Raw genomic sequence first — 15,603 nt, forward strand, 5'->3', positions numbered from 1 at the left:
TCTACTCCTCTCTAGCCGGAAGATGGGGACTGTGTCCAGCGTCATCTGGGCTCGGAGGGCCTCCGCCGTCGAGGAGGACGTGCGCCGCCGCGAGGGCAGCGCCGGAGGTGGCGGCTGTCTGCATCGCGTGAGGAGCGACGCCAGCCGTCATCGGGAACTGGGGCCCGGGGGGGGGGGGGGTGTGAAGGTGTGAAGGTGTGAAGGTGGGGCAAGGGGGGGGCGACCCTCGCATCTCCACGCCCGGGACACGGGCAGGAGCCCCACGGCATTCAAGGTGTCGGCGAGGTGTCGGCGAGGTGTCGGCGAGGTGTCGGGGAGGTGTCGGCGAGGTGTCGGCGAGGTGTGTGTTTTTCGATGGAGCGCCTCCTCGGACGCAGTGTTGATGACGCTGACGACGCTGCCCTCGCCGGGTGTCTGCAGCAGGCAGAAGAAGGGCCGCTCGAGGCCGTCCTAGTCTCCAGGGGGCCCGGGTCACCTCGGGCCATCTCGGCGGGCGGAGGGGATGCTTGGGCGAGCCACTGCCTCCGTGTACAGCTCGACCACCTGCTTGTTGTCGTTCGGGCCCTGCAGCAGCTCGATCCGCGCGTTGAGCGGCCGACCCTCAGTGGCGAGGAAGACCTGCCGGGGAGGAAAAGGGCGGTGGTGGCACAGGCCGCGGAGAGCAAGCTCCGGCCGCCTCGCCCCTCCCGCCTCTCCCCTCCCGCCTCGCGGCTGCACGCTCTCCACCAACTCCGTCGCCCCCTTCTCTTCCCGCCCCCCCTCCCTCTCTGAGCAGGCCGCCTGCACGCTCTCCACCCTTGCGAGGACCGGGAAGGTGCGGACACCGCCGCCCTGCACGCTCACGGCGGAGCAGATGCAGTCTGAGGAGGGCGGCGCGGAGGCGGCGGCGGCGACGCAGGCGGAGAAGGGGTACCTGCAAACGCAGAGGGAGAGGTGTCGCGGCAGAGGGAGGCGAGGGGCAGGGGCTGTGGAGGGTGTCTGCTCTGGAGACGCGTACTCCATCGGCCCGAGGTTGCGGACGCCGAGCGAGTTGGGGCCGCGCGGCGTCTCGATCGTCGCCCGGAAGGGGCGGAGCCGCGCGTCCTCGGCATACACGCGCACCTGTGAAGGAGCCCGGCGATTTCGGGCTTGGGGTTGTGCGTGTATGTGAAGGAGCCCGGCGGTGGCAGGGCACACGTCTCGGAGGAGGACGGAGGGACGCTCAAGGAGAACTACGTGATCGACATGTACCCGCTCTACTACAACTGGGCCCAGGAGTGCACCGCGTGTGTCGTTGGCGACGTGTGTGCCATGGACAGTGAAGTGGTGTGTCTAGGATGGGGTGTCCAACCTTGCAAGGTGCGTTCGTCGGGCCGTGCCAGAGCTCGAGGTCGGCGTCCAGAGGGAGGCCGTCCGACGTGAGCAGGACCTGCACCCGCGCCACCGCAGCGTCGCGATACGACCACGTGCGGAGAGAGCCGCCCTGCACGAGTGCTAGCGGCGGCGGACCAAGGCCGTCAGATAAGCCAAGCATGAGTGGCGCCGGGTGCCTCATCCGCCCAACCTGCGGGGGCCAGCCAACCTGCCAGGCAGAAAGAAGAATCTTAAACAGAAAGAAAGAAAGAACCCAGCGGCGCGAGCAGGATTTTGGAAGGACGAACCTGCCAGGCAAACGTCGGTGATCAGCGCCAGATTTTTCTTTTTTGAGGCGCCTTCGTAATAATACAGACGATGGTCACTTGCTACCTACCTACTTGCTGTAGCCACATGACACGCACACACCCGCACCGCGAAATGCTCCAAAAGGCTTCCTCCCCGGTCTGAATGTGAGGTTGCCAACCGCACTCCAAGTGCTCCAAGAAGTGTGGACGAGGAGGGAGGGAAAGAGGGGCATGTGCATGCATTAGGCTCCGGTGCAAGGCTCAGGCCGATACGGCCAACGTCGATCAATCAGCAGGGGCAGCCCGCCGGCGTCGGCGGCGGCACACTGCCAAAGAGCACCTTGCGGCGCGACGAGCCCGCGCCTTCTTCGGCGGGCACGCACTGGGTCCATTGCCGCACCGCCGTCTCATACGGCATGAAGAAGGGGTTCTGGTAAGTTTCACCCGTGAAGGGGCCCGCGCTCTGATTGGCCAGCTGGAAAATCCAAGGGTGCCCTCCACGCGTCGTCGCGACATGCTCCGACGCGATGTTGTGCCCCATGTTCCAGTAGCGGGCGTGATCTTCGCGGCGGGTCGAGTCTGGCGGGTAGCCCACCGAGCCGAGCACCCCGATGGCAAAAAAGCCGCGGCAGTCGTTGCACCAGAAGAGGTCCTTTAGGATGAGGGCGATCGCCTTGGATGCCTCGACCTGCTCGCGCGTGAGGGTGCGCGGCAGGTTATGCATGGTCCAGTGCACAAGACTCCACACCAGCGCCGGCCGCGAGGCCCGCTGTGCGGCGTTGGCGAGCGCCGCCTTGATGCGGCAAGTCTCGCACTCCGTCGAACCGCCAGCCGGGCCGCAAGCGTCGCCGCCGCACAGGCACTCGCCACTCTCAATCACACAACCGCTTGGCAAGCCGTTGGGAGTGGAGAACTCGGCCATCGACGCGTCGTTGCACTCGCCGGCCGTGACGCGAGTCGTGCGATTGGCTGGGCTCGTGCCCAGATAGAAGGAAGCCTCCAGCGAAGCGAAAGGAGGCATGGGCGCGAGGCCGCGGGCGGGGTTGGGGGCGGGCCAGAGGGCGGCAAAGACGTTGTAGATCTGGCGGCGCACGCGGTCGAGCCGCTCGTTCCAGCCGGCGGACGGCCCGGTCCAGTAGCCGCAGCGGCCCGGGAAGACGACCTCGCCCGGAGCGAGAAGGAGAGCCGAGAGCAGCGCCTCGTGCGCCATGGCGGCGCTGATGCCGCCGCACGGCGCGTCCACGCTCGTGCGAGGGCAGCGGGACGAGTCCCACCAAGGACCGGCAAAGCAAACATCCCGTGGGCGTGCCTCGACGCACGTGTGCGGCAACACCTCGAAGTCAGCACCGGTGCAGGTGAGCCCCTCCGCGCAGGGATGGCTGTCGGAGCACGACTGCTGCTCGAGGCGGGCGCCGATTTGTATGCCGCCGGAGAATGCGTTGCCCTCTCCGCCTTCGGGCGGTCGTGCCACGCAGGTGCTCGGGAGGGCCGCGTCGTCCCCCGTGCAGACGAGACCCGGTCCGCAAGTGAGCGGGCGGTCGAGCGAGGGTGTCGACGTCTTGGTGGCGTCCGCCAACGCGATGAACGAATCGCTATAGAAATTGCCGCTGCCCTTGAGGGAGGGCTTGCACGATTGTTGGGCGTCACGGTACTTGACGCAAACGCCCTGCGCGGGCTTCCATGGGCTGGGGAAGGGTCCTCCTCCGGAACCCGCGCCTCCTGGCCCGACGGCATTCATGCTGGACGTGTATCCAGAATCCGGCACGACGCCACCGCAGTAGTCGGTCAAGATGCTCTCTTCCAGCGCTTCAACCTGCAACGGCTCGGCATTGGTGAGGTCCGCCTCCGTGAAGCTGAAGAGTGCGTCATTGCAGTCCGTGTTGGCGGGCAGGCCTTGTGGCGTGGCGGCCCATGGGCCCCACTTTTCATGCATCTGCACCATACAAAACTCCTCTGGGCCGCAGGCGTCTTGGTAGAAGTAGCAGTCAGTGCGCGGCGGCGACGGATAGTAGACGGCCTCGCCAGGTTCGTTCAGCGGGTGGATCACCTCGTGAGCGCGCGCATATTGAATCTCGGTGTTGATATCGACATAGGTGATGTCGCCCGAGGCGACGCGGCACCCCGAATTTCCGTTCATAAACCACATCTTGCCCGCGGCTACATGAGGGCACTGCTTGCTGCCATCGCTGGAGCCGGTCAGACAGACGATCTCACACTCGCCGCTGTCCGTTGGGATCAGCTGTGCGGGGATGCCGTCCGAGGCGGTGCAGAGCTGCATCCCGCACGAGGCTATTGCGGTGGAGGCATTGGTCCCACACTCGCCTGGGCACGCCGGGTACTGAGGGAAGGTGGTGGTCGATCCCGTGGCAGTGTCGAGGGCACGCAGGACCCTGCGGTCGCTTTTCGACATCGTGTTGACGTGCTCGCGCGGACTAGCCAAGACAGCGAGAAGTGCGAGAGACATGGCAGCGCGCGTTCCGTTCCGACGCGCGCAGCAGGAGGCTCCGGTTGTTCGCGCCGCGCTGCGAGCCTGTCGTGTCCCTTGTCAGGAGCAGGAGACCCCCACCTGTCCCCCTGATCGTTCTTCCAAAATCCTGCTCGTGCAGGTGGGGACCCCCTCGTCCCATCCCTCGTTTGGCGTGTCTGTTTTCCTTCTTCAGGTTACTGACTGCACTCCAAGTGCTCCAAGTGCTCCGGGCAAAGGACGGCAGCGAAACAACAGACTGCGAAGAGAGATAGGAAGAGGCGGACGCCCAAGGGTGGGCGACGGCTAGCGCACCACACCCCTCTCCTTAAAATCCCTGTGTGGTGGCGGCGTGCCGTCCTCCCCATCCCTCCCTTGGGTTGTCCGTTTTCTTTCTTTCTTTCAGCGAAACAACGGAGCAGCAGCACAAAGAAACATGTCGGCATAGTGGCGGTCACACTTGGTCTGGACCGTCATCGACGACGACCAGGAGCACGCAGAGCAGCGCAGCGCGACAGCGGACAGGCACAGAGGGGGGCCGCCGCCTCAGTCGATCAGAGATGCGATCGGCCGATGGGCCGCACCTGTGGACAGCAAGTCATCTTCACGATTGCTTACTTTTCCTCACGACGCCTTCCACAGACTCCTTCCACAGACCTAAAAGCTACGTACTGACGTAGGTCGTACACCTAGCCCACATACCGACCCACTTCTAGTCACGTATTCCACACACAATCACAAAATACACTCACACGAGGTCAACCAGGTCAACCCCGCCGCTCAGGCCCGCGAGCGGCATCCACGTGGCCGCTAGCTCGGCGAGCCGCTCGGCGTTGATGTGAAAGTTGGCGGTGCGGGGCAGCTCGCCCCGCGCCACGCGCCGGTGCAGGTCGAGCAGCGGCAGCCGCAGCTGCTTTGCGGCGCGGCGCAGGCAGCGCGCGTCCTCCTCGAGCGCCGCCTGCCGCGCGCTCCGCTCCTCCGACGTCGGGTAGTTGGTCACGAGCAGCACGCGGGTCCGGTTCGCCAGCCAGCCGGCGAGGGCGGCCTCGTGCGCGAAGCGGCGCGGGCTCGCGCAGACGCCGACTGTCCACAGCCCGTGCGACAGCCAGACGGCGTCCGGCACGCGAGGCAGCCGGAGAGGCCGGACGACGGAGTGCGGGAAGGGGACGCAGCGGCTCGCCCTCGACTGCCACACACGGCAGCAGCGGCTCTCGCTGTCGCAAGTCGACCAGGGAGGCGTCGCGTGCCTGAGGCTGACTGCCGCGCTGCAGCTGAGTCGGCTCCAGCCCCCGCCTACGCACGACGACGAGAGCCGAGACTGAGGCCGGGAGGAGCGGTGCGACGGCGGCGTCCGCGCTCTTGCCGTGCACGAGCTCATCGTAGATGGACGCGCCGCTGCCGTTCCTCCGGCCGGAGCCAAACCGCAGCGAGCTGCGAACGAACCGGAAGCTCACGCGGGTGCACGCGCCTGCCGACGGGCCACAGACGTGTCGGATGGACGCGTTCCGCGCTGGTGCCGCGGAGGGAGTGTGAGGCGGCTATCCGGAGGTATCACGGAGGCGTCTGGGAAGTGTCCGACGCCGTGCACTGTGACGTAGAGGTATTCGCGGTCGAACCAGCGCGTGCCGCAGGTCGCGCCGCTCGTCCGTTGTCGCCCTCGCTGATAGACGGAGCCGTCGCCCTCTTCGGAGTGGTGAGGAGACGCGAGCGCCGTCCGGAACTCGTGCAGCTGCCTCCGTGCGGCGTGGTGCTGGATGGCGAGCAGGTTGCGGACGTTCGAGTCGCCGGTGAAGTACAGCCAGCGGCAGCGGCGATCCGTGTAGTTGAATGAGGGCATGTACACGCTGTCGAGCTGTCGGCGGGAAGGGCAGGGCGTGACCTTAGGCAGCCCAGTGGCGGAAGAATTTTACTATCCAAGCCCCTCTCACAGCAGACTGGCTCGGACTGGCACTACAAATGGCACAGCAGGCGACGGCCCCTTACGGGTCGTCAAAGAGGCCGGCGTACTCCTCCGGCCGCTCCTCCCCCTCCCAATCCTCCCCGGGCTCTGGCTCCTCCTCCTTCGCCCGCGCCCTCGCCCCCCGCCGGCGGCGGTTCCGTGCGGCCGTCGCCCCCGCCCCCTCCCCGCCCCCATCACGGCCGGAGCCGTACCACCCCGCGCGCACGAGGAACGAGGACTGAGCCTCAACCTCGTCCACCCTCACCGCCCTCACGGCGGCGTCGCACGCCTCAGCCCGCGAAGCGCCAGCAGCATGCGCCGCGGCGTACGCCGCGTCGCCTACCGCCTGCCTCGCGAGAGACGCGGCGCGCCACTCGTCCTCCAGAGCCGCCGAGCCCCACGCAGGGTCTCCCGCAAGCCAGTCCACGCCCTCCTCCCCCCCGTCCGAGTCGCCATCCGAGCTCAACTCGCCCTCGCCCTCGCCCTCGCCTCGCGCCTCGCCGCTCCCATCCTGCGGCTGCGCCACGCCCCGCGCCTCGCAGCAGCCCCATCCTTGGCAGAGCCCGCCGCACATGCCATGCGCGACGTATGCCTAGCGCAGGCCCCAGGCACCTCCCACCGATCGTCAGTGGTGGCGAGATAGGGCGCCGCGCAGCGGCCTGTCGAGTTAGCCCACCGCCACGCGCCCGCCCGCCCCAACTCGCCCGCCGACCCGGGCCGCCCGCAGAGGCAGCACGGCTCGACGACGTCGAGCCACTGCCCGACGTTCGCACGGCCCGGCGCCGGCCCGTCAACTTGAGGATGTGCTTGGAGCGGCCGCCCCTAGGGCTGCCCGAGGAGGAGGTAGTGATCTCCACGTCCGTCCCCTGCTCCAGCTTGGCCATGAGGCGCCACGGCGTCCGCGTGAACTCGAACTTGAGGTATCCGAAAAATAAATGGCAACTGGGGGGGGGTTCTCACTGCTTGTTGGTTGGGGATCACGACAGACTTGAAATACCGCTGAAACCCCCCTCTGAGGAGCGGCCTCGCGGGGCTTGCCTTGGCGTCTCAGAGGGTCCCCGTAGCCTCAGAGGCTGCGCCGAGAGAGGCTGGCTTGGCGGCACAGGCCTTCAGAGGGTCGGCCCAGGCACCCTCTGAGCCGCTCGTAGATGGCCTCTCTTTTGGCACAGAGGGTACCCTCTGAGACGAGCAGATCTGGGCCGCCTTGCTTCCCCCCCCCCCCCCTGAGACAACCCCCTAGAGCCTAGTGCAGCGCTTGCGATGTCCTCCGTTTTCTTTCTTTCTGCCTGTCCCGTGTGGTGTACCTGTGTTAGTGCCAGTGCGCGCCAGTCCCGTGCCCAGTGTTGTGCGAGGGAGTTGGGTTGTAAAATTCTTTCTGTCTGTCTGTGTGTGTGTCGCTCCACGCCCCGTCATCTCCTGTCTGCTCTTGCGTCTACCCCTACCGCGATGGTGTCCAGAGTCCAGTCCAAGTCTGGCTGTTCTTTACCTTCGATACATACGTACATACATTCGGCATTCGCTCCCCTGATTTTGCGTCGCAAAAGACAGGAGGGTGGTTTCCAACCGGCCGAGGCCGTGTTTGTCCATTCGAGGAGAAGGGGAGTGGTTTTGCTGTGACCATCCTGACCCTCTCCGCCACAGACCATTTACAAGCTTGCGCTTTTGGCGCGCCCCGAACGCTTGTGGCGATCGAGATACACCAATTGCGCTTCTTGGCTGCCCTGTGATAAGGACCTGGACATGTCCTCCCGCCGGTCATCCTCAAAGCTGACTCAATATGCAGTCCCTACTCCTCGACTTGTCCAGCCACTTCACGCCAGCGGCAGACGGCCAAGCTCCGCCGACCGCTCCGCCGACCGCTCCGCCGACCGCTCCGCCGACCGCTCCGCCGGCCGCCAGCCTAGCGCTGACGCAGCGCGACCGCGTCACGATGGCAACCATCACGCCGCCGCAGTCTCTCGACTCGCCCGTCCGCGCCACCTGCGGGGCGCACTGCCTCGTCATCGACGTCTCATACTCGATGGAGGCATCGGCGACCGTCAAAAGCACGACCGGCGACGACATCGACCACGGCTTTAGCCTCCTCGACATCGCCAAGCACGCGACGTGCACTTACGTGGCCTCGCTCGCCGACGACGATTGGGTCTCGGTCACGTGCTACGCCACTGAGGCGAGGATGGTGATCGGCTGGACCGAGGCCACCGAGCAAGGCAAGGAGGCGCTGCTCGCTGCCATCCGCTCGCTCAAAGAGGAGGGGTCGACCAACCTCACCGCGGGCATCGGATGCGGCTTCCGCATCTTTGAGGAGGAGCTGCCTCCTCCGGTGGCCGCCAACCCGAGCGACTACGCCATGCTGCTCGCGGTCGCCACTGACGGGCGGCCCAACAACAACACTCACCCGCCCGGCGGCCTCGACGGCTACTCTGCCCTCGTGCAGGAGCGCTCCGCCGCAGTCGCGGCAGCCCATGGCAGCACCGCCGCCGCACCCGCGGTCGTCGCCATCGGTCTGGGAAACGATTTGGACTCGTCGCTCCTCCTCTCCTTTTCGGACGCATTCTTGCACATCCCCGACCCAGGCTCGGTCGCCCCCTTCATGGTCAACCTGTTGGCCGCGACGCGGAGCACCGCCCGTGTCGCCACCGACTCTGGCGCCGTCGTCGCAGCCAACAGCACCTACCTCCGTGTGTCGCCGGCATCGGCCGTGGCGTCGGTGCCGGGCTGGGGCGAGGCGTTCCTCGACGGAGAGGAGGTAGTCGTGCCCATCGGGGCGCTGCTCTTTGACCAGCCGCGCCACATCCTCATCGTCGGAGCAGACGGCGCGGAGCCGCTTGCCTGCCGCCTGACGGTTGAGGGCTCGGAGGTTGCGGCGTGCAGCGCGGCACGCCTCCTTCCGGCCGCCGGCGCCGAGGAGGAGGCGCGCTTCTGCGCAGAGGTGGAGCGCACCTGCGCCGTGTGCGCACTGGCGCTGCAGGAGCGGCGGCTGAGCTTGGTCGACCGGCTGCTCGACGACGACGTGGCGCAGCGTCTCGCGCGCGAGGGCGGGCGCGTGGGTGACCTCACCTTCTCCCTGGTTTGGAACGACGAGTCGGACCTCGACCTGTGGGTGACCATGCCTTCGGGAGAGAAGGTCTTCTACTCCAACAAGAAGTCGCGCTGCGGGGCCGCAGAGCTCGACGTCGACATGAACGCGTCTCACCCCAAGTCCAAGGAGCCGGTCGAGAACGTCTACGTCGGCGACGCGGAGGCGGGCGTCGTCGCCCCCGCCGGCAAGTACAAGGTGGAGGTCAACAACTACGCGTACCACTCGTCCGAGGGGCTGCCCGAGCCGCGGAAGATCGCCTTTCGCGTTCAGGTCCGCCTCCACGGCGACACCACGGACTACACCGGCGTCGTTCGGGCCGCCAAGGACACCGTGGCCGTCTGCGAGATTGAGTACGCGGGCCGCGCGGCGTGCGGAGGCGGCGACGCCCTCGAGCGCGAGCGCATGGCGGCGGCGCGAGCTCGCAAGGCCGAGGAGACGCAGCGCCTGCGGCAGACGGTGCCGCCCACTCTGCTCGAGGAGGCGACGGCGCTCCTCTCCGCCGGCCCGCTCAAAGAGACGCTCACGGACGAGGCGCTGCTCGCCACCCAGCCAGCCAAGTTCCGCGCGTGGGGCCGCCACTACCTTACGACACTGCCGCAGATGCTGCGCGCCGAGCGCCGCTCCAACTTTCGAGACGCGTGCCTGCAGCTGTTCGGGAGGGACGCCTCAGGCCGCGAGGCGCTCTTCGACAGCCTCTCGAGCGAGTCGGAGCTCGCGTTTGCGAGGCTCGCGCCGCCACAGCCCTCCAACCTCGAGCGGATCGCCCGCACTGCGGCCGCCCAGTGCCAGCGCGCCAGCGCGTACACCTCAATGCCGGAGGAGTTTATGCGCGGCGGCGGCTGCTTTGCGCCCGAGGCAGAGGTTCTCTGTGTCGAGGGCGACGGCTCGGAGCAGCCCACGCCGGTCGCCGGGTTGGTGGCAGGGTCTCAGATCCGGACGCCGGGCGGGGTGGCCACGGTGCGTTGCGTCGTCGAGAGCGCGTGTGATGGCGGCGTCGCGACGCTGACGGAGCTGCCGGGCGGGCTGCAGCTGACAGAGTGGCACCCCGTGCTCGACGGCAGCGGGAAGTGGCGGTTCCCGCACATCCTTGGGCGCCGTGTCGCCCGCCGCTGCGGCTCTGTCTTCAACCTCGTGCTTGCTTCGGAGCACGTCGCTATCGTTGGCGGCGTGCCGTGCGCCACGCTCGGCCACGGGCTGCGTGGGCCGGTCGTCGGGCACCCCTTTTGGGGGACAAACGCGGTCATCGAGCTACTGCGGCGGCAGCCCGGCTGGGAGGCCGGGCGTGTTTTCCTTGCGAAGGGGCTGCACGCTGCCTAGCTGCTACCAGGGTTTCGATGCACACACACGCACCAGCGTTCAGCCAACACCACACCGTGTTTCGACCCCGTCGCGGCTGAGCTTGGTCGCGGCCCCTGTGTGTCGCGGAAAACAAACCATGGGACGCCAGGTGTCGCTCCTCATCATCAGCCCTGTCAGCAGTCCACCGTCGGGTATGTTCGGGTGAGGCATAAAAAGAATTTAAACAACAGTACTCTCTCTCACAGCAGACAGGCTCGACACAGGTGCGAACCGGCGCGTGCTAGTACTAACAAAAGAAGAAAAATAAAAGCAACCCAAGCAAGGCGTCACCTCACATCCTCAAGGAGTCCAAGACACGCAAAAGGCCGGCGATGTTGCTTTCTGTCATCCACCTCGCGATCGGCGCCCCCGTCCCGCCGGCTGCCGTCGTGCCGCCCGCCGCCGCCGACCCTCCGGCCGAGAAGAGGATGTTCTCTCCTGCCGAATGCTTCGGCGACCAGGCCGGCTGCAGCAAGCGGCTGGAGGAGCACCCGGCCGACCTCGTGGGCGGGCACACAAACGCCGTGATTCTCGCGTCGGTGGCTGGAGCCGTTGCCGGCGGCGGTCCCATCACGGCTGGTGCGGCGGGTCTCCTTGCCAACACCGTCTTGGCCAACGACGAGGACCCGACGCCTGCGGCTCAGGAGGTGCTGGCCAAGACCGAGCCGTGGCAATATGAGCGGCCTGGCCAAGACCAGCCGTGGCACGAGTACGAGCAGCCGCCGGAAAAGTTCCTTGACTTTGGCTTCACCATGGCAAAGACGAACGTCGAGACCAACGTCCCTGTAACGGTCGGCGTGGGCGACAAAGCTGCGGCCGGCGCCTTCGCGCTGGCCAAAGGCGTCGGCTCCGAGAACTCCTACGGGTCGTACAGCACCTACTACGATGCCAATGGCGAGCCCGCGCCGACGCCGCTGAACGCCGGAGGCGGCGCCGCGGCAGCGTCAGAGCCTGCGGCGGCGGCAGCCGGCAGCTCCATGAACATGGGTGGCGCTCGCTTGGGCTTTGCCGACGACGTGGGCTTTGCTGAAAGGGCGGTGCCGGTGGAGACGCCGCCGGCGGAGAAGCGGCTGGGCGATGGCCAGCTGCTGATGGCCGGGCTGAACTACATGAGCGGCGACGAAGAGGCCGCCAAGCAAATCGTCGCGGGCAAGGTCGGAGAGGTTGCGGCGGTCAACCCGCTCCTGAGCGGGCTCAGCGGCGCGGTCGGCGGCGCCGGCGCCGCGGCGCCGCCGCAGCAACAGGGCGGCGGCGGCGGCTACGGCGGGGGAGGCGGAGGCTGGGGCAACGCGGACGCCGACGGAGACGGTGTGCCCAACTACGCTGATGCGCAGCCTTACGGCCCCCCCCTTGCCAAGGGATACGGCGGTCAGAGGTATGGCCGGCCTGGCTACGCGGGGCCTGCCCAGGGCTGGGGCGGCCCCGGCGGGCCTCCCGGCACGGGCCACAGCGGGCCCGGTGGCGGCGCCGGCTGGTCTGGTCCACGCCGCCCTGGCAGCCGGCCCGGCGGCGCGGCTCCGGTCGGCTTTGCTGATGACGCGCCCGGCCGCACCGGCTTCGCCGACGACGAGCCCGGCCGGGGCGCCGCTGGCGGCGCCCCCGTCACCGGCGATGAGTACAGCGATGCGATGCTCGGACACGTCGCGCACGGCGACTTGGGCGGCATCATCAGCACTGCGGCCGATCAGGCCAAGACGGACCCGGCCGGCATCCAGGCCTCGCAGCGGCTTGACGACAAGCTGTCCAAGTACGACTGGACGGGCGTCGGGCACGCGTCGACGCAGGGTTACATTGGCGCCGCGCAGATGGCACAGGGCGTCTTTGGGCGCGCATGAACCAGGCCTCGTGGGCATGCGGCAAGTGAAGGACGTGAGCTCCCACACCCTGCTATAATGTGTACAATATTCGCTGACATCCTGACATGAAAGATGAATCGCGGAGCGTGCAGTAAGTGAGACTCACACACCGCACTGTGTCACACAGCAGTCGAGTGTGGCCCTCTCGTTCTCGCTGGAGAGTTTATTGTGCGTTCATCTTTATGACAATGTAAAAGTACAAAGAAGAACCCTGCACACACACAAAGTCAAAGATCGCCGGACTAGGAGCAACACAGCAACTCGGGCGCGGGAATAAATAAATAAATAAAACGGGCAAACTCTGAGACGAGATGGGATTTAGGGACATGTGTCCCCGCCCTGCACGATCTTGGTGTGAGGGATCTTCAATCCGTGTCCCCTCACCCCTCGTCACAACCCGACACGGAAGAGCGGCAAGAGTTCGGGCTGCGGCTACGGCTGCGGCTATGAGAGGGGCCGGGGTCGCGGGAGAGCCGCTGCGCCGCGTGGACGCGCCTACACCGCTCTTGCTCCGCTCGCCACCTCTCGCAAAGGTCCAAAGCCATAGCCACCACCTCCTCCGGCAAGTCCTTTCGCCGTATCTCGCCGTCCCTCCACGCCTGGAAGAGCTCGTCGTCATAGCCGTATTGCATCACAGCCTGCTGAACTGCGTCGTGTACGACCCCTGCCGTCCTATCCTGCGCCTCAGCGTCGGAAAAGTCGAACTCGGAGTCATACTCGGAAGCAGGCACAGACGGCCGCGGTGATTTGGCAGGCGGCGAGGAGGGGGAGGGGGAGCGCGGTGGTGCGCGCTCGTGGCTCCCGCTGGTGCCAGAAGGGCCAGCGCCCAGCGCGCTCAGCCTGTTCTTGTTCACCTTGGGAGAGGGGGGTGGGGGTCCACCTCCCTTGGGTGCGGGCTGGCGGTCAGGCTTGCGCTTGACCGCCTTGCCCGGCGGCTTGCGGCCAGGGTTCCTCATGGTGAACCTGTCCGGCATGCCGCCCTTCCCAACCCTGGTCCACCCCTCGGGCGACTCGTTGGGCTGGGGTTGCTGCACCTGTTGGTGCTGCGGGTGTGCCTGCGGTGCTGCGGCCGGAGCTGCAGCGGCGGCAGGCGGTGCTGCGGGCGGTGCCGCGGCGGAGGTGGCAGCAGGCACAGGCTGCGGTGGGGTACTGCCCTCCTTGGCCTGCTGCCGCTCCCTGTCCCTCTCCCACTGGGACTGGGGCTGGACAATGAACTGCTTGCCCATGGGCGTCGGGTTGACGCTGAAGCTCCACCAGTTGCGCTCCACGGCGAGCTGCGAGAGGATGCGAATCATCGCCTCGTCTTGCGGCGCCACCGCCTCTCCTGTGGCTTGCGCGCACAGTTTGAGCCTGGCCGCAACGGACGGGCCATCGCGAGCGTCGGCCATGGCCCCGTTTCGCCGTTTTGAAGGTTTTTGAATCGGGCGCGGGGCGGGCGGTCCCCTTGTTCCTTTTATTTGACCCATCTCCTAGAGTAGAGGTGTCCGTTTTATTTATTGAGCTAGCCTTCGATGTTATGAAAACAAACGCAAGGCGGACACAAGCACATCGCTCTCTCGGTCCCACAGACATCCCGCACACCCGCCGCACACCCGCCGCCCCCGTGCGCGCCCCACCCCGGCCGCGCAGTGCGGGGAGAGAGGGGAGTGACAGTTTGGGATTGCAAGTCGAGTATGTTGAGTCCTGGCTCAACAACGCAGAGAGAAAATAATGTAAAAGTATCCTGAGCGATTCTTCCCACCTCGCCAAACTTGTTTACGGCTTTCGCGCGTGCTCTCTCTCTCTCTCTCTCTCACTCGTGATGGGGCGCACTACACACCCGCAACTCTACGGCTAGAGATGTGCGAATGCGAGTCAGAAGACTCGACCGAGTCTCGTCGCTCCTTAAGTGGCTCAGCACGAGGCGCGGTGCGCCTAATACCCTGCCTGCAGACAGTGCGCCCGAGCGTGCACAAGCCCTGGCCACGCCCTCACACGAGAACCTCGCGGGAAAGCTTCGCCGGCCGCTCCTCGTTGCCCTCGGCCGGCGCCACGTCGCACGCCTTCCGTTTCGCCGCCGCTGCCTGCGCCTGCTCATCTGAATCCGCATCCGCCCGCGCCGCCTTTGCCGCCCCCACCGCCGCCTCCCACCGCCGTGCCGCCTCGCCCGCCTCGTCGCTCGAGAAGGTCGGCAGTGGCTCCCTTGGCGTCTTGGCGGCGGCGGCGGCGGCCTCCTCCGCAGAAGCCGCCGCCGCGCCCGCTGCCTCTTCCTCCGCCTCCTCGCCCTCCTCGCCCTCCTCGCCCTCCTCGTCCGTCTCGCCGCCGGCGTGTACGAGCACACCCCGCACCTCGCCACCGGGCCCGGCCCACGCGTCGCCCTCCTCGGTGCGCGTCCACTCGTGCCCTCCCTTGGCGACCTCCTTCTCGGCGTGCCTCAGCCACTTGCGCAGCGTCGCCACCGTCGCCTCCGGCGCGGCCACCTCCCCCGCCTCCACCTGCGCGGGCAGAGCGCGGCTCGGCGGTCCGTACAGGCACCCGATCCAGTCTGGCGCACCTCTGCCCACCTCCCATGATCTCTGCCCACCTCCCATGATCTCCCCCCCCGTCTCGGCGGAACTCCCGCGCCTGCGCGACGCCGTGTCGCAGCAGCGCGAGGCTCAGCCTGCCGAGCTCGTCGCGGTACGGCAGTGCCGCCGGCGGCAGCAGGAAGCGGGACGGCTTGAGGGTCGCCACGAGGATCGTCTCGAGCGGCGCCGCCGTGTACTGTGGCGCGGTCTTGTCCTTGCCCGCCGACTGCCCCTTCGCGGCGGCGGCCGGCACGCGCGACTCCGTCTTTGGGACGAGAGCCCCGCCGGTGGTTGGTGTGGCGGCCTGGGGCGCGGGGAGGGGGGCGGGTGAGAGTGGAAGAGGGAGGAGTGGGGGGGGGGGGGGGCCCGAAGGGGGAGGCTGCCTTGGCCTTCTTCTCGCCCGCCTTCTTTGGGCACTTGCAGTACGCCTGCACCCGCCCGCAGATGCAAGGTCGCGACGCGGCGGAGCGCGGCACGACTTCCTTCCTCGCGGAGGAGTGGGAGCCGATCGCTTTGGACGAGGAGGCGCGGTGGCCCAGCCGCCCGGCGAGGCCGTTGCCGCGCCACCTATGGGGAGGGGTCCGAGACGGCTCAGGGAGGGGCTCGAGGCCGGCGGCGGCGGGACACCGCTGCGTCGCCACCCCGCCGAAAAGTCTTCGATGTGAACCGTCGTCGTGCCGGCGCACGAGGCAGACCGGCTCGAGGGATCCTCCGAGCAGTGCTTGCCGCGGGTCCTCA

The 15,603-nt window shown here is 67.3% G+C and overlaps 6 protein-coding genes across 6 annotated transcripts in view; 2 read left to right on the plus strand and 4 right to left on the minus strand.

Moving 5' to 3' along the window:
• Positions 1 to 471: 471 nt before the first annotated feature.
• On the minus strand, positions 472 to 5,929 carry EMIHUDRAFT_468451 (hypothetical protein; the record flags this gene model as incomplete). The annotated part of the gene is made up of 9 exons (XM_005782289.1): positions 5,686 to 5,929; positions 5,475 to 5,572; positions 4,857 to 5,397; positions 4,576 to 4,688; positions 1,981 to 3,962; positions 1,331 to 1,561; positions 998 to 1,101; positions 796 to 913; positions 472 to 618 (listed from the first exon to the last, which is right to left on the minus strand). Exons 3-9 carry the CDS (start codon positions 4,901 to 4,903, stop codon positions 472 to 474), a joined length of 2,742 nt encoding a protein of 913 aa, XP_005782346.1. The 5' UTR covers positions 4,904 to 5,397; positions 5,475 to 5,572; positions 5,686 to 5,929.
• A 154-nt stretch (positions 5,930 to 6,083) lies between these two features.
• Positions 6,084 to 6,617, minus strand: EMIHUDRAFT_233294 (hypothetical protein; the record flags this gene model as incomplete). Its single annotated transcript, XM_005782290.1, has 2 exons — positions 6,084 to 6,131; positions 6,270 to 6,617. 2 exons carry the CDS (start codon positions 6,615 to 6,617, stop codon positions 6,084 to 6,086), a joined length of 396 nt encoding a protein of 131 aa, XP_005782347.1.
• Positions 6,618 to 7,814: 1,197 nt separating this feature from the next.
• Positions 7,815 to 10,647, plus strand: EMIHUDRAFT_442605 (hypothetical protein). The gene has a single exon (XM_005782291.1). It carries the CDS (start codon positions 7,821 to 7,823, stop codon positions 10,440 to 10,442), a length of 2,622 nt encoding a protein of 873 aa, XP_005782348.1. The 5' UTR covers positions 7,815 to 7,820; the 3' UTR covers positions 10,443 to 10,647.
• A 90-nt stretch (positions 10,648 to 10,737) lies between these two features.
• EMIHUDRAFT_442609 (hypothetical protein) lies at positions 10,738 to 12,526 on the plus strand. The gene has a single exon (XM_005782292.1). It carries the CDS (start codon positions 10,796 to 10,798, stop codon positions 12,296 to 12,298), a length of 1,503 nt encoding a protein of 500 aa, XP_005782349.1. The 5' UTR covers positions 10,738 to 10,795; the 3' UTR covers positions 12,299 to 12,526.
• A 173-nt stretch (positions 12,527 to 12,699) lies between these two features.
• On the minus strand, positions 12,700 to 13,707 carry EMIHUDRAFT_113478 (hypothetical protein; the record flags this gene model as incomplete). The annotated part of the gene is made up of 1 exon (XM_005782293.1): positions 12,700 to 13,707. The coding sequence occupies one exon, from the start codon at positions 13,705 to 13,707 to the stop codon at positions 12,700 to 12,702; it is 1,008 nt and encodes a 335-aa protein (XP_005782350.1).
• Positions 13,708 to 14,289: 582 nt separating this feature from the next.
• The window catches only part of EMIHUDRAFT_233298 (hypothetical protein), a gene marked incomplete at both ends in the record, with an annotated part of 2,919 nt that continues 1,605 nt past the window's right edge, over positions 14,290 to 15,603 (minus strand). Inside the window, 5 exons of the mRNA XM_005782294.1 lie at positions 14,290 to 14,337; positions 14,647 to 14,793; positions 14,933 to 15,097; positions 15,300 to 15,432; positions 15,507 to 15,574. Coding sequence (XP_005782351.1) covers positions 14,290 to 14,337; positions 14,647 to 14,793; positions 14,933 to 15,097; positions 15,300 to 15,432; positions 15,507 to 15,574 — 561 coding nt within the window. The remainder of the gene's footprint in view (positions 14,338 to 14,646; positions 14,794 to 14,932; positions 15,098 to 15,299; positions 15,433 to 15,506; positions 15,575 to 15,603) is intronic.

This window comes from Emiliania huxleyi, assembly GCF_000372725.1.
Source record: "Emiliania huxleyi CCMP1516 chromosome Unknown EMIHUscaffold_190, whole genome shotgun sequence".
NCBI classification, from domain to species: Eukaryota; Haptophyta; order Isochrysidales; family Noelaerhabdaceae; genus Emiliania; species Emiliania huxleyi.

Excerpts from the sequence above, each read along its gene's own strand:
- EMIHUDRAFT_442605 (XM_005782291.1), top strand. The coding sequence starts at position 7,821 with ATGCAGTCCCTACTCCTCGACTTGTCCAGCCACTTCACGCCAGCGGCA.
- EMIHUDRAFT_442609 (XM_005782292.1), top strand. The coding sequence starts at position 10,796 with ATGTTGCTTTCTGTCATCCACCTCGCGATCGGCGCCCCCGTCCCGCCG.